General features: G+C 43.8%; 1 protein-coding gene across 1 annotated transcript in view; it reads left to right on the forward strand.

The window, feature by feature from the left end:
* The window catches only part of FBLN7 (fibulin 7), a 37,020-nt gene extending 23,584 nt beyond the window's left edge, over nucleotides 1-13,436 (forward strand). Inside the window, exons 6-8 of the mRNA XM_063125544.1 lie at nucleotides 1,638-1,775; nucleotides 10,254-10,392; nucleotides 12,689-13,436. Coding sequence (XP_062981614.1) covers nucleotides 1,638-1,775; nucleotides 10,254-10,392; nucleotides 12,689-13,061 — 650 coding nt within the window. The 3' untranslated portion in view covers nucleotides 13,062-13,436. The remainder of the gene's footprint in view (nucleotides 1-1,637; nucleotides 1,776-10,253; nucleotides 10,393-12,688) is intronic.
* The last annotated feature ends 1,286 nt before the right edge of the window (nucleotides 13,437-14,722 follow it).

Raw genomic sequence — 14,722 nt, forward strand, 5'->3', positions numbered from 1 at the left:
ACTGGGGTGCACCAAGCTTGGTCCACTAGGTTTGCAGTGATATGGAAGGGACCTGCCCTGTCAACGCCGGTCTGTGATGCCATTGACCTGTGTCAGTGCTAGGGATCTACGAGACTTTCTTTTACCTTTGAAAAACTGACTAAAATGCCCCATTCACAACCCCAAAATGCAAGCATAAATGGGATCACAAGTTTTGGGGAAAGCTTGCACATTCTTGAGCTTGTGATTGCATTCACAAAATGTGTGCTTTTTGAAAAACGCACATTTAAATAGACCATTTTTTTTTAAAAAAAGGACACATCTGCATGCTTTAATTAATGGGGGTACATTTGGATGCACACTTGAAAAGTGCACTTTTTTCCTATTTGAAAAGATATACTTTTCCTGTTGGGAAAAACTCCAACATGCTTACATTTGTAAGAATGAGGCAATGTGAGCATCGTGTGGGAAAAGGAAAGCCTTGGTAAGCTAGGATAAAGCTGCAGGAGCTATACTAGAGTGACCAGATTTAAAAGGGCAGGGCACCTGCAGCTTTAACTGTTGTGATGAAGAGGAAATTTCACCAGGTTCCCCATATATACAAATGACACCTGCTGAAATTCCCTTTTCAATACAACTGTTAAAGATACAGGGGCCCTGTCCTCCTTTTCATATGGTCACCCTAGATAAGCACAAAAAAGCAATAGTTGCACATCAAGTCAGTGCATCAGGCTTTAACCCAGGGGGGCTTTCAGGACACCTTCAGGACTCAGGGTCTGGAAAAAGAGCTTTCCAGGAGTCCAAAAGGTGGCCGGTGGAGTCACATTCTAGGATCTGCTGCAAAGATTCCTGTTCATTCCAGATTTCAAAAGCACGGAACTGGTATATTGTTAGTTCACTTTTTCTTGTGATCATTTAAAGTTTGCATCTGATCACCTTCACTTTCTTTCTCTGCTCTCTCTTTATTACTACACATGTTTCTTTCCTGTTCCCTTAGTTTTGGAGGAGGTGAAAGGAAGGCCATAGCTGGACCAGGCCTATATCCCAGGATCATCCTGGGATCATCCCTGTACATCCAAATGACACACAGGGGATCACGGGAGCAGGCAGGGACGACCCCTCCATTTGCCTGGGATAATCCTCAGGTCTAGCTAAGGCCGAAGACTCTACAACATGAATTAATTGGTTTACCCAATGCTAGGATGTTTTTGTTATCGGCAGCTGTTTTGTGAATGCCCACTGTTAATTACATAATTGTCATTGTAAGTGACTTTCTGCATTTCAGTTTGCTTTGACCTCACTGTTTACAATCCCCATAAAACCATGGGTAGATATAGCTGCAAGCTTGGATAACGCTTCATGCATTAGATGAAGAGGACTGTAGTCCCCAAAAGCTTATGCCAAAATAAACTTGTTAGTGTTCAAGGTGCTGCAAGACGCTTTGTTGTTCTTCCAGAAAAGGAATACCAAGAACTACGTTCTCAACAAATCCGCACAGCCCTTAGTTTTGGAACAATAAAAGGCATGCCGTTGATAACAACTGCGGTGATATCCCAGAAACTATTCCCCCACCCCCTACTCTGGCTGACTCTGTTATGAAATGATGTATTTGTCCATGCAGAATTATGGGATAATGTCACTTTTTTCTCCCCCTGCAGATGTGAATGAATGTGAAATTTACAAGCCAAAGGGAGCCCCTCGTCTCTGTGTGCACACCTGCATCAACATTCCTGGCTCATACCGCTGTTCCTGCCCCAGTGGATACAGGATCTTCGGTGATGGGAAAAGCTGTGAAGGTGATACATAGCTTTACAATTGCTGCACATGTAGCAGATGGCAGTTCACAGTAGCTGAAGAATCGTTTACACCAGTTTAGTTATTTGCAGGCTTTGTACGCCTCCTTGAAGTGTAGGATTTCGCTGCACTCGGGGCTTAAGCTGCAATCCTATACATTCTTGCCTGAGAGTAAGTCCCGTTGAACACAATAGAACTTACTTCTGAGTAAACATGCCTAAAATGGCACTGTGAATCAGCTCCCAGAGCAGCTTATGGAGTAATAAAAAACAAGAACATCCATGCCCTCAAACTAGGGTGACCATAGGGAAAGGAGGACAAGGCTCCTGTATCTTTAACAGTTGTATAGAAAAAGGAATTTCAGTAGGTGTCATTTGTATGCATGCAGCAGCTGGTGAAATTCCCTCTTCATCACAACAGTTAAAGCTGCAGGAGCCCTGCCCTTTTGACCAGATACAAAAGAGGGCAGAGCTCCTGAAGCTTTAAGTATTGTGATGAAGAGGGAATTACATGTATACAAATGACACCTGCTGAAATTCCCTTTTCTACATAACTGTTAAAGATACAGGAGCCCTTTCCTCCTTTTCATATGGTCATCCTACTCAAACTTACAATCTAAACAACACAACACACAAGGAAAAAGGGATGGGTGGGAAGAGGAAACCAAGCAAACTCAGGCACCAATTCTAAATGTTGCAAAGTTGTCATAGGGCCTGTTCAGACAACATGCTAAACCATGGGTTAGGCTCGCAGTTCAAGAACAGGCCTGGTAGGCCTCTGAGAAATAGCCTGTTGACCCAATCTTTTTGGAAGACGCGTTAAAGGAGCCGGGTGACGTTTGCCTTACAGGCTGGGACCTCAAGCCTTCTAGGGCCTTCCTAGAATCTGCATCCCATCAATCCTATTGTAGTAGGTAAGACTCAGGCGGTCCCAGGTGACCTCCCCATCCCCAGCAGACGGTCCTGCTGCTCTTCCTCATAGGGCAGTTGGTTCCAAAATCCTCTGTGAAGGGGGGAGGAGGAGCCCAGCCCAGCTGCAGAGAGCAGCAATGAGTGGAGATGGCAAAGATGAAAGTTCACCTCACTGTCTGCTGCTGCACCTCTTCTGTTCCTATAAGTTTCTTGTGCAGTTGAGACTTCGCCCAAGCTACAAAAGAAGTCATGACCGGGTCTGATTAGTAATTTATTTTCTGGCTCCTGGTTGATGGCAGCTGATAGTTCTGGATTCTTTTCAGTATCAGAATCTCTCTGGGAGGGAAACGCAGAGGGGAAGGAGGAGTTGGGATGGGATATTAGCAGAATAAAGACCTTCCCTGCCACCAATACCCCCCTGTGAATGCCAGTCCCACCCCAGTATTAGGCAGCAAGCACCACGTAATTCCACCCATAAACACTATATACTTAGGGTGACCATACACCCGGATTTGCCCAGCTTTGAGTGCTTGCTTGGGGTGGGTGGGTTTAAAAGTAATAATAAATAATGTCTGAGAAATCCTGATGTCTCAGGTTTGTCTCGTGAGACTTCTGGGAGAGGTGGGGCAACCCTGCTTATTCACTGGCTTCCCTGCCTCTTGGAAGCCAGCAACACGGCTGCTTAGTGCTTCAACCCGCTGCCTCCTGAGCCAGCAGGATGGAGCATTAGGCATCAGTCACTCGCTGGCTTCCCTGGCTCCCCCGGAAGTCCTGTGTCTTGCGAGACTTTCGGGATGAGGTGTCTGATGTCTCAAGTCGACAGATACCTCATCTCAAAAATCTTGTGAGATGTGAGACTTCCGGAAGAGGCGGGGCAGCAGCCGCTTACGCTCCGGCTTCCCCGCCTCTCGGAAGCCAGCAAGCAATATGGCTGCTTAGCGCTCTAACCCGCTGCCTCTCGAGCTGGCTCAGGAGTCAGCGGGACGGAACGCAAGGTAGCCATCGCACTCTGGCTTCCCTGCCTCTCCTGGGAAGAGGTGTCACAAGACACCTCATTCCGAGAAACATTCCTCTTTGCTCTGCTTGGGCTGGGCTCGCCGCATCTACCGGGCACAATGCGCCCCTTTGCCTTGTCTGGGCGGCGGCCAGCGATGCTCACACTCCAGCTGCTGCCTCTGCTTCCATCTCTGCCGCCATGCTGTGTCTCGCCTCCCTTCCCATTGTCGTCTCTTCCGCCACTGCCCCACGCCTCCAACGGCAGCAGCAGCAGCTGGACGGGGCCTTCCACCGTCCCCTCAACGCCTGCCGTTATGTCCAGCAAGGATGCGCAGCTGAGCCCATTCTCGGCTCTGCTGTGGGACGTGCTTGTGCTCAAGGCTGCCGCCATTGGGGCTTGCATGGCCAGTGCTGCCACCATCGCCTGCCTCCTGTTCCACAGGTGTGGGCGGGGCTGTGGGACTAGGTGGGCATCCTCTCCTTAAGGAAGGGAGTTCAACGGCTCTGCCCCCTTATCTTGTGAGCCATGCTTGCTGGCAGGAGGTGAGGATGTCACCTCAGAGGAGGGCAAAATGAGAGAGCGAGAGTGATGGTTGCTGTGTGTTTCCAGGGAAGACGGGTGGGGAATATAAACTTGGTGGTAATAATAATAATAATAAATAGAATAAACAATAGCTTAATAAAGGAGAAGCTGGAATGATTTGGAATAAAAGGTGCATGTGTGGAAGTTAGGGGGGAACCCATTTTTAAATTAAGCATATTGAAAAGGTTCTTCTGCGAATCGACTCTTTGTACTATTCTGGAGTGGACTTTCTCTACTTTGCATAGACTTTCATTAGATTTATTTACATGTTCTGAAGTGTTGATAAATGGAACTTGAAATGCAGTTTGAAGTGTTTACAAAGGAACAAATGAAAATGTTACTTTAGAGGCACGGAAGTACCTGGATGTGTCCAGCAGGACTCCTGACTTTGCTTGGAAGGACAGACTCCATTGATTGATTGATTGATTGATTGATTGATTGATTGATATAATTTCTTCACTGTCGGATAGCTGAGGTTTTCTGTCTTTTTGATATACATAACACTGAGTGCCTTCTGGGCTTTGTTAAAATATTATTTCTGTGGATTATCTTTGCAAACCACGTTCATTTTGTGTGTGACTTACAACTTGCTCCACAATTGCAGAAACCTCCCCTTCCTAACAACTTCCCCCCTCCTCTGTCCATGATCCTGTTTTGCGTTTAGAATTATGTTTATGTTAACATTTTAGGATTGCAGGGTCAGTTTATGATGCAAACCTATGCTCCACTTACATGGGAACAAATCCTATTGCAGTCAATGGGATTACTAAATTGTACTGTTCAACTTGCTTAAATTCTACCATTGTGAAGATTTATCATGAACAGCAATAAAAATACTAATGTCCCTGTAAGCACCTTCATTTAAGGCTGCAATCCTATATTCATTTATCTGGGAGTAAGCTTTATTGAAATCAATGGGGTTTATTTCTGAGTCTTCTTTGGGTTGAGCATTACACTCGCTGATTGAGATTTCTGTTCTCTGCACACTGAGGCAGTGCAAATTCAGGAGATATTTGGATAAAAGGAAGGAAAGATCCTTGTCTAGCATTGTGGTAGTTTTTTTTATTGATAAACCAGAAGTTGAAACAAGCTAAGAGGTGCTAGTGAGAAGTGACTGCAACAAGCCTTTAGTCCATTTTGTTCCATGGCTAACTTTTGCAGGGGAATAGTATTTTATACTGGCCCCGTTCAGACAACACGCTAAACCATGTTGCTTAACCACAAAATGGTTAATGGATTCCATTAACCATTTTGTGGTTAAGCAGCATGGTTTAGTGTGTTGTCTGGACGCGGCCATTCTTTCTGAATGCTAGGTTGCTAGTCTGTTGTACTACATTTTTCTACACTTGTCAATTGCTTAATTTGTTCAGTGGTAGCAGTGTGCTGAATCTGTGTGTATGTATCCTGACTTAAAATGGAAATGAGAAAGGTGATGGGGAAAGAGTGTTAAATGTTAGAAAAGGTGAGACTATAGTCATCCAGTGAAGGATTTGCAGTAAGAAAACATATTTGAAAGAAGGGGAGACTGTACCACACACAGTATAGCAAAAGTTTCAAAGTACAGGAAAAGCTGCAAAAGTAGGAGTGAGTAAAGTTAATTTCAGATATATTGAATGTCTCACTTGTTCTTTATTTCAGTGATTTTAACATTAAGCTATTATGTAGAACAGATTTGTCTTAATTGTGAGCCATAGAATCAGATATGTGACCAAGGCTATGTTAGGGTGTCCTCCTTTTTGGTTTCCAAAATGTGGTCACCCTATATATACTGGACTGGTTTGCACATAACACTGAGCCATGTGATGGGTTGTTGAATTCTGGGTTGTTGTGAAATGTGGAGGGAAACTTCAGCACCCCTCACCCATTCATGCTGCACTTGGAGAGCATCTCAACATTACGTAAAATCATCCCACATTTTTATCCACTCTTGGGTCTTTTCGCATTCAAAACAGACTCCTTCAGACAGCGACCAATAGTAACCACATGATTTTGCATAAAAAAGGGACTGCTATTGCAATCTATACTTTGAAATAGAACAGTGTTATCTAATGATGGAATAATCTCATCATAAATTAGTCTTTAGCTAGGCCTAAGGATTATCCCAGGCAAATGGAGGGGTCATCCCTGCCCGCTCCCGGGATCCCCTGTGTGTCATTTGGATGCACAGGGATGATCCTGGGACAATCCTGGGATATAGGCCTGGTATTCTCTGTATTTTTTAAAAGATTGGATTATTTTTAAAAGATTGGATAACCACAGGAGACGTCCTGGATATTTACGACGTCATGTACTCAACCTGAGTGGCCAGTCATGAGCGTGCTATAAATCAATTGTTTTGAGAATACCTAAATTGCCCCAACTTTACCCCTCCTTTATAGGAAATCAGCACACAAATCACATTTTGAGACACAGGTCCCATCACTGTAACATTTAGTTCACGCCTGTGTCCACGCTGGCTGTCATTCCTTCACTACTCAGTCACCCTCCAACAGACTCCCTGTCCCTGAACCCGTATAGTGAAATGTGTCTCCTGAACTTCTACACTAGATCCATTTTATACCTATTAATGAAATGAAATAGTAACAGAATAGAAGCTGGGCTTACCCAAGACCACGCAACCAACCAGTTTTCTGTGATAGTTTGTCATGCACCACGACTTAAAATAGCTGTGAATTCTGAGAGAGACCCCAAAACAAGGTAGACATTGTAGTACAGCTTAAGGTATGTTGGAAGGTATGAAGGTGAAGTGCCAAAAACTGCCAGGAATTGAATAGTGATATTGTATCCATGAAGCGTGTGCTCTGTGCTCATGGGCGGCTGTAGAAAATGCCTTCCAATTACGATAAAACAGCTGTTCATTAGGTTTGTTTTAATTAAAGATCTTATCTTAGAAAAGTTATACAGTTTTTACTTTCCACTTCACAAACTAGTTAAACTGAAATACTTCAGCTTGTTATTTACTTTAATTTTTATCCACCTTCCCTCTGTGGTGCTTAATGAGAATTATCCCATTTTATCCTCACCACACCAGGGACCTCCAACCTTTTATGATGTGTGGGCACATTTGGGAATTCTAAAAACTTCTGTGGGCACCACCACAGAACACCTAATCAATGGATCACTGCTTTGGCATCTGCCTGTCACATCTATGGATCTTCGGCTGCATCTTATTCAGCAAAAAAAAAATTTAAAAAATCTGTTGCATGTTTATTGGCAACATCTCTTTAATAGGGGATTGTCTAATTTGGCTAATTGCTGCAGAGCAATACATCTAATCCTTTGGGGGAGGAGGTTATTATACAGATAAATTTTATACTGGAACAGTGTTTAGTATTCACCCGTTCTTTTAAATTATTTACGCGCTTCTTAGAAATTAACAAATGGTCAACATTGATGGATCCTCTGCAACTTTTGAGAGCTAAAAGACTGATAAATATTACAACATTGGAACGATAAACACTTACCTCCTGTAATGCAATGGATTGAGGACCTTGCAATACTTTCAGCATTTGAACAGATGGCATTTAGAAGCCATCTTCAAATGGATACTGGTTTGGATATTTGGTCTGCTTTTGTTGAAGCCTATGTACAATTGTTAGAAAGCTGTATGCATTTCATATGCATCTATTACTATGCATATATACAGAACCATGTATGATTTTTTTTTTAAAAAAATAATTTTGTAGGTGCCTGCAAGTGTCGCATTCAGGATCCCTTCATAGGTACTGTTGGAGGTATTGCTGGCACCACCTACCCTTTTCCCTAAGGAATAGAGTCTCAATGAAGCGGAGGGCTAAAATTTCAAACAACCTCACACAGAGACAGTTAAATTCCAATTAGATTTTGTCTACATCTTGCATTTGTGGGCTATGCCCATGCTGGCTGGGAAGCCTGTATATACTAGTTGTTGGGGAACATGGGAGGGTGCTGTTGCACCCATGTCCTGCTTGTGGTTCCCTGCTTGACATCTGGTTTATTTATTTATTTATTTATTTATTTATTTATTTATTTATTACATTTCTATACCGCCCAATAGCCGAAGCTCTCTGGGCGGTTCACAGTGGTTGGCCACTGTGTCAACAGAGTGCTGGACTAGATGGACTCTTGGTCTGATCCAGCAGGGCTCTTCTTATGTTCTAATGATGGGAGTTGTAGTCCAAGATATCTGGAGGGTACCAGGTTGGAGAAGGCTGCTAATTTATATGTGCAGGTGAGCTTTAATCAGCTCACAGCATCGACACTTGAGATCTGTGTGCTACAGCACAGGACTCCAGAGACACCACCGTTTCTGTTGTATACCTAATTATCTGAAGGCTTGACCGCATGTTATAGTCACCACACGCAGAGGCTGCCTCTGTATTAAATAGTTTGTGGGGCTATTGCTCCACACTATGGCTGAAAGCGGCTCACCAGATGGATTGCTCTGACTAGGGATGGGTGAGAAATGCTGACCGTTCACATTTTAAATCAAACATACCAAATCCGCACCTCCCAGACCTATACACAGCAAACCATAATGCAGTTATACAGTGTTATCTACACTCTTCTGAATTTTGCGATGCAGTTCACAAATCAGAAAATGTTACAAAAATGCATATAATAGGAGATATTGTGCACAAAAAGCATTATATTGGAGGAAATTGTTTGCAAAAAAATGCATGCATTAAAAAAGTGCATACAAAAATGTGAATATTATGAGAAATGCGCACAAAAACTATGTATGAATTTCCATGTGGACTTTCGGGTTGGAGGAATTACAAACTGATGCAGAAATGGGATAGAATGAACATAATGCTGGAAAAACAAGAAACTGAGTGGAATCGAATATGACAGATTTGGCTATCCCTAATTTCAAATGCTTGGAGAATTTCCATTGAAACAATCCACTAAGAATATGATACAATATCCACTAAGATCTGGCGGTGGCTTTGAGACTCCACCTGGCAAACTGTTCTGCATTATGGCTGGCACATGAAAAAGCCATCCCATGGAGGCTGTTACTTTTTGTAAACAATGCCATGGCTTGTACGAATTTCATGAAATGGAAACAAGTGTCAGAGAAAGCCAATTATGTTGATGATAGTGGGCACAATCCAGCAGAAGCACCTGGAAAGATGCCTTGGAGACACCTGTGCAGCTGTTTCATGCTCGTCCCCAGTAAGGGGAGGCTGAAGCTGTTGTTTTCCCGGCCCAATGACAGGGACCCCTTCCCCCAACCCTGCCATCGGATGCCTCCGCTTGGAAAGGTCTCCCTAGAACGTTGCTTCTGCCATGGAAAGCCCTGTCCAAGGACGTTGCCATCTGAGATGTAATGCTATGGAGGGGAGGCCAGCAACTTACTCTGTAATTCACTCTCATGCGGGCAGGCTTTGGGGCTGCACAGAACTCTTAGTTCACGAGCCATGCCTGAAGTGGTAAAGAAACTCCTTTGCATGCAGAAGGTCCCAGGTTCAATCCTTGGCATCTCCAAGTGGGCTAAAGAAAGACTCCTGTTTGAAACCCAGGACAGCGCCTGCCAATCATTGTAGTTTAGATGTTTTAAATGTTTTAATATTGCAGCAGGTTTAATTATATTTTTAAACTTCTGTATATTTCTATTTATATGTTTTAATTTTGTAAAGCCGCCTTGAGTCCCAGTATCAGGAATAAGGTGGGGTACAAATCATCATCATCTTCATGATCAGTATGGACCAGCTTTCCCCAAAATCATGCCCTCCGGATGTTTGCGATGTCAGTTGGCATCAGACCCAGCCAGCATGGTAAATAGAGAGGAAAGCTGGACGTTGTAGTCAAAGACATCTGGAGGTTATCAAGTCGGGGAAGGCTGGTGCAGACAATACCAGGCTAGATGGAACAATGATCAGACTAAGTATAAGGCAGCTTCTTCTGCTCCTGTTTGAATCTCCTGCCAGCGGCATTCCGCCACATCGTGCAAACCCTAAACCGTTGAATCTGGGACTCTATCTTTCACATTTTCATTTGTTTTGCAGATATCGATGAATGTGCACTCTCATTGCACAATTGCACTAGAGGAACGACATGTATTAACACAGGAGGAGGCTTTCAGTGCGCCATTTCCGAATGCCCCAAGTCTAGTGGAAATGTCAGCTATGTGAAAACGTCACCATTGTAAGCATAAGGGAAAATCTGATATTTTCACATGCCAGACACACTCCAGCCTTCCTCAACCGGCTGCCCTCCAGAAGGGCTGGACTACAACTCCCATAATTCCTGACCTGCATGGGTCATTGGCCATGCTGGCTAGGAATTATGGGCATTATCTGGAAGGGCACCACATCGGGAGGGTGCCAGGTTGGGAAAGGCTGCACTAAGCCACAGATAAAAAGTTACATCTGTGGGGTTTTTTGTGTGGGTTTTAAAAAATACTGCTTCCAGTTTGACCACTTAGTATGGACTTGACATAATTTGTTCATTCAGGTTTTATGGAGAATCTTGATAACATCAGCCTGTTGTCTTTTTTCAGAATTGGTTTGTTGCAAATGTTTGGTAGCAGTTACAGTGCTAACCTGTCCAGTGTAGATTGGCATAGTTCTAGTGAGATTTGTAAAGGCTACTGTCCCTTTAATTAGTAGCCTCCTCTTAGCCCTTTTCTTTTAAAGCAGCTAATTAATGGGTTTTTGTTTGCTTGTTATGGCAAGGGCATTTTTAATATGTCCCTTAATTTGCCAGTCCCCTGTTCATGGGGAGGGAGTGGCTTAATAACTGATTAGTAATTGTGAAATTGCACTTGTTAAAAAAATAAAAGAAACTAAAATAAATGAACAGTTATTCTGTCTGCAAACAGGAAACCAATAATTAAAGCAAGAACACCCCACAGGGAACAGAAACTGAATAATTAAGGGCAATTCCTGAAATGCTCCTTAATTTGCCAGTTCCAATTCTTGGGAGGAGGAGTTAATTACTGGTTAGTAATTTTGAAATTGCACTCATTAAAAAATAAAAGAGCAATTATTCTAGCTTCAAATGGGATACTAATATCTTATGTATGTAATGGTGCACATCCCACAGGAACAGGGACTGACTGGCAATTTAGGAAAACAGCAACCATAACAAACAGCAAGTAATTATTAGCCATGGATCCCATGCACTGTACCAGTCCATAAACACCTACTTCATTGTCCTAGCACAACCAGCTCTCAGAGGCCTGCATTGCCCACTGGCACTAGTGAGATTTAAAACCATCAGTAATAGGAGTGATGCAGACTTTCTAACTTCAACTATATACTCATTTTAGTCATACTTAGGATTCCCATCCTTTCAATCAGCTTCTGTAGCTGCTTGATCTGCAAACATAACCAAGTGATAGAATGTTGATTTCCATGCTGTGAAAAACCGGTCAATTTCTGCATACATCAAGCTGTTAAAGAAACAACCATGAACATTTTCACAATTAAAACTGCTGGTTGAGTAGCAATAGAAACATAGCCTGGACACAAATCACTTAAAGTGCCCCATGTCTCAGCTAGAGGGTATGCATGGAAAACGTCTCAATCAATGATACGTGGCCGCCCTCTTCGGTTATGTTGTTTATGACTAGGACTAGTATTCAACTGGGTCTCAATTCTAATGCAAATGATGTTATGCTAGTGTAAACCAATATGGCAGTAAATTGCCATTTCCCCCCCTCCCCCGGTCGCCCTAGGAAGTGCTAGTTACATCGCACAATCATTAGTTCATCCTAGTGCAACACCACTGTTGCTAGCGCTGGGGGACGCTTGGATACTACCCATGTTATGTCATGAACTTTTACAAAACTGGACTTTAGTTCAGAATCCCAACCTGAATCATAGAATAGTAGAGTTGGAGGGGCCCAAAAGGCCAGCAAGTCCAACCCCCTGCTCAGTGCAGGAATCCGCCTTAAAGCATCCCTGACAGATGGGTGTCCAGCTGCCTCTTAAAGGCCTCTAGTGTGGGAGAGCCCACGACCTCCCTAGGTCATTGGTTCCATTGTTGTATAGCTCTAACAGTCAGGGCCAGTGTCATGGGTAGGTATGGCCGGGCACGTGTCAAGGGCCCACAACCCAGCAGTGGCAAGGACTCTGCTCCTCCTTCTCACCATCAAATTGTCTGGGACAGAGCAAGAAGCAGTTGAAGAAGTAGGTTGCAGTGTTGAAGAGGAGAAGCAAGTCAAGGGGGCTCTTCTTTGTGGTCTCCTGCTGGGGTGTGAGCTCCTGTGCAGGTGGCCCCATTGCGCCTATCCTAGATGCTGACCCTGACCTGGTTATACACAGCCAAGGCCTTTGGCACACACCTGTTCATTACACAGCTCTTTGCTGTCCATATGGAACAATAAAAATAGATATAGCGCATCAAACTCAAAGCATTAATGGAATCAAATGCTGCTGTTTAAGATTCTGCCAATCCTTCCCCTGGTCTAAATCTTCTTGTTTCCCCCCCTTCTTAGTCAGTGTGAACGGAACCCGTGTCCAATGGACAGCAGGTCATGCCATCAAGCCCCGAAGACCATCTCCTTCCATTACCTCCCGCTGCCATCTAACCTCGTTACTCCCACCCCACTTTTCCGCATGGCAACCGCTTCGGCTCCTGGACGGCCCGGCCCCGACAGCTTGCGTTTCGGGATCGTGGGAGGGAACAGCCGAGGACATTTTGTGATGCAGCGCTCTGACCGGCAGACCGGAGAACTCATTCTGGTGCAGAGTCTGCAGGGGCCTCAAACCATAGAAGTGGAGGTGGACATGTCAGAGTACCTGGACCGCACCTTCCAAGCTAAGCATGTCTCCAAGATCACCGTCTTTGTGTCAGCTTATGAGTTTTAAAGAGAGCAGCTTATACAAAGGAGGGAAAAAGTAGCTCACAGACTATTCTTCTTCACTGGGAACTTTTTGTTTTGTTTAACCATCAGCTCCAGTAAACGGCACCATAATATCTAGGGACTGAAATTAGGCATGTCAATCTGTTAACTTGCCTGTGTTAATAAACAGTTACTTCTTTTCAACACTGCTATAATGACAGTAGCTTTCCCATCTCTACTCTAACACAATTTTAGATGCCCTGAATTCCTTGGAGGAAGGGCGGGATAATAATGCGCCTAAGTACCAACTACTGATGTAACCCACCTAGCTCTAACCTTTTTTCTGGCCAACCCAGTATGCTCCACATACAGAGAGCCTGCCCCCATCTTTATGTTGGTGCTTTGGCACCGCGAGGCACCTTGCTCCCACACTTACGTTCTTTTCCTGCATCTGCATGGGAAGGAATGCAAGTGTGAATTTTCCAGCTGAAGAATTTTTAAAAAAAATAAAATGGGGGAGTGGAGTGGAATGGGGCCGTTCCTCCCCCCTTTCTTTTTAATTTTTTTATTATCTATCTGTGCAGCTGCGAACCACGTCTCCTCCCTCTAGCTGCCCGTTCCTCTCCACACACATCCCATTTCTTTTTATTATCTGTATCTGCGCAGCTGCGCAGATACAGATAATAACATTTTTAAAAGGGGGGAGGAACGGCCCCGTTCTTCTCCTCCCCCCGTTGTTGTTGTTTTTACTTTTACATTGGTGCGGGGCTGCCCATGGCGACCAATCAGGGGGTGCCATGGGCTCCACTGCCAAAAAAGTCAGGGTAAGTGCCCGACTTTTTTGGAGCGGCGTTTCCAGAGTTTGCCCCCGGATGGCTTCGCAATGGCAGCTGCATCATGTGGATGACGTGCCGCTACTGCAAAGCCACCCCAGGGCAAATCCTTCATGTAGACATGCCCCCTGTCTAATCAAGACACTCCGCCTGAGTCCCAGGCAGAAGTTCAACAAAGGGGAATATATCCTTTTTCTCTGGGACAATGTATATGAACAATAATCTCACAGCTCTGTTGTAACAGATCTCATCCTGCTTTTTAATATTTGTATAGTTAAGTGCTGATCTGATATAGAAAACAAAGGGCATGATCCAGTCAATGTGAATCACTGTTGGGTTCCATTTTATTTCAGTGAGAGAGATAATAAACATGTGCTTAACAGCACAGTCCTGGAGGTAAGTCCTACTTAATTCAATGCACATTCTTCCCATTGAAATCAATGTGACTATGGAGTCCTCATCTTCGGATCATGCTCATACTGTTTTGTAGAGCTGAAACTAAATTTTACTACAAATTCAAAATTTCACTCAGGAGTCAAATCTGAATGTTTTCTTTTCTTTTCTTTTCATATTTTGCCTATGAAATGCAGCTTTAAGTACACTTTGAAGAAACTACATCTTAAGCCTTGATGGCGAATTTCAAAGACTAAAATATTAAGCAGTAACTTGCCAAATTGATACTTTTTTCAATTCCATTGAACTCAGTAACATCAATAACATGGAATAACCCCCCAAATTGCTTGCATTCCCTCCCCCACCCCCGGCAATTTGTTTCGCTTCTATAATGGGAACTTGGTTTCCACTTCGAAATCTTGTTTGGGCAAAGAAATGTGGGGAACAGAATTCTATTAAA

This window comes from Elgaria multicarinata, chromosome 4 (genome assembly GCF_023053635.1).
Source record: "Elgaria multicarinata webbii isolate HBS135686 ecotype San Diego chromosome 4, rElgMul1.1.pri, whole genome shotgun sequence".
NCBI classification, from domain to species: Eukaryota; Metazoa; Chordata; class Lepidosauria; order Squamata; family Anguidae; genus Elgaria; species Elgaria multicarinata.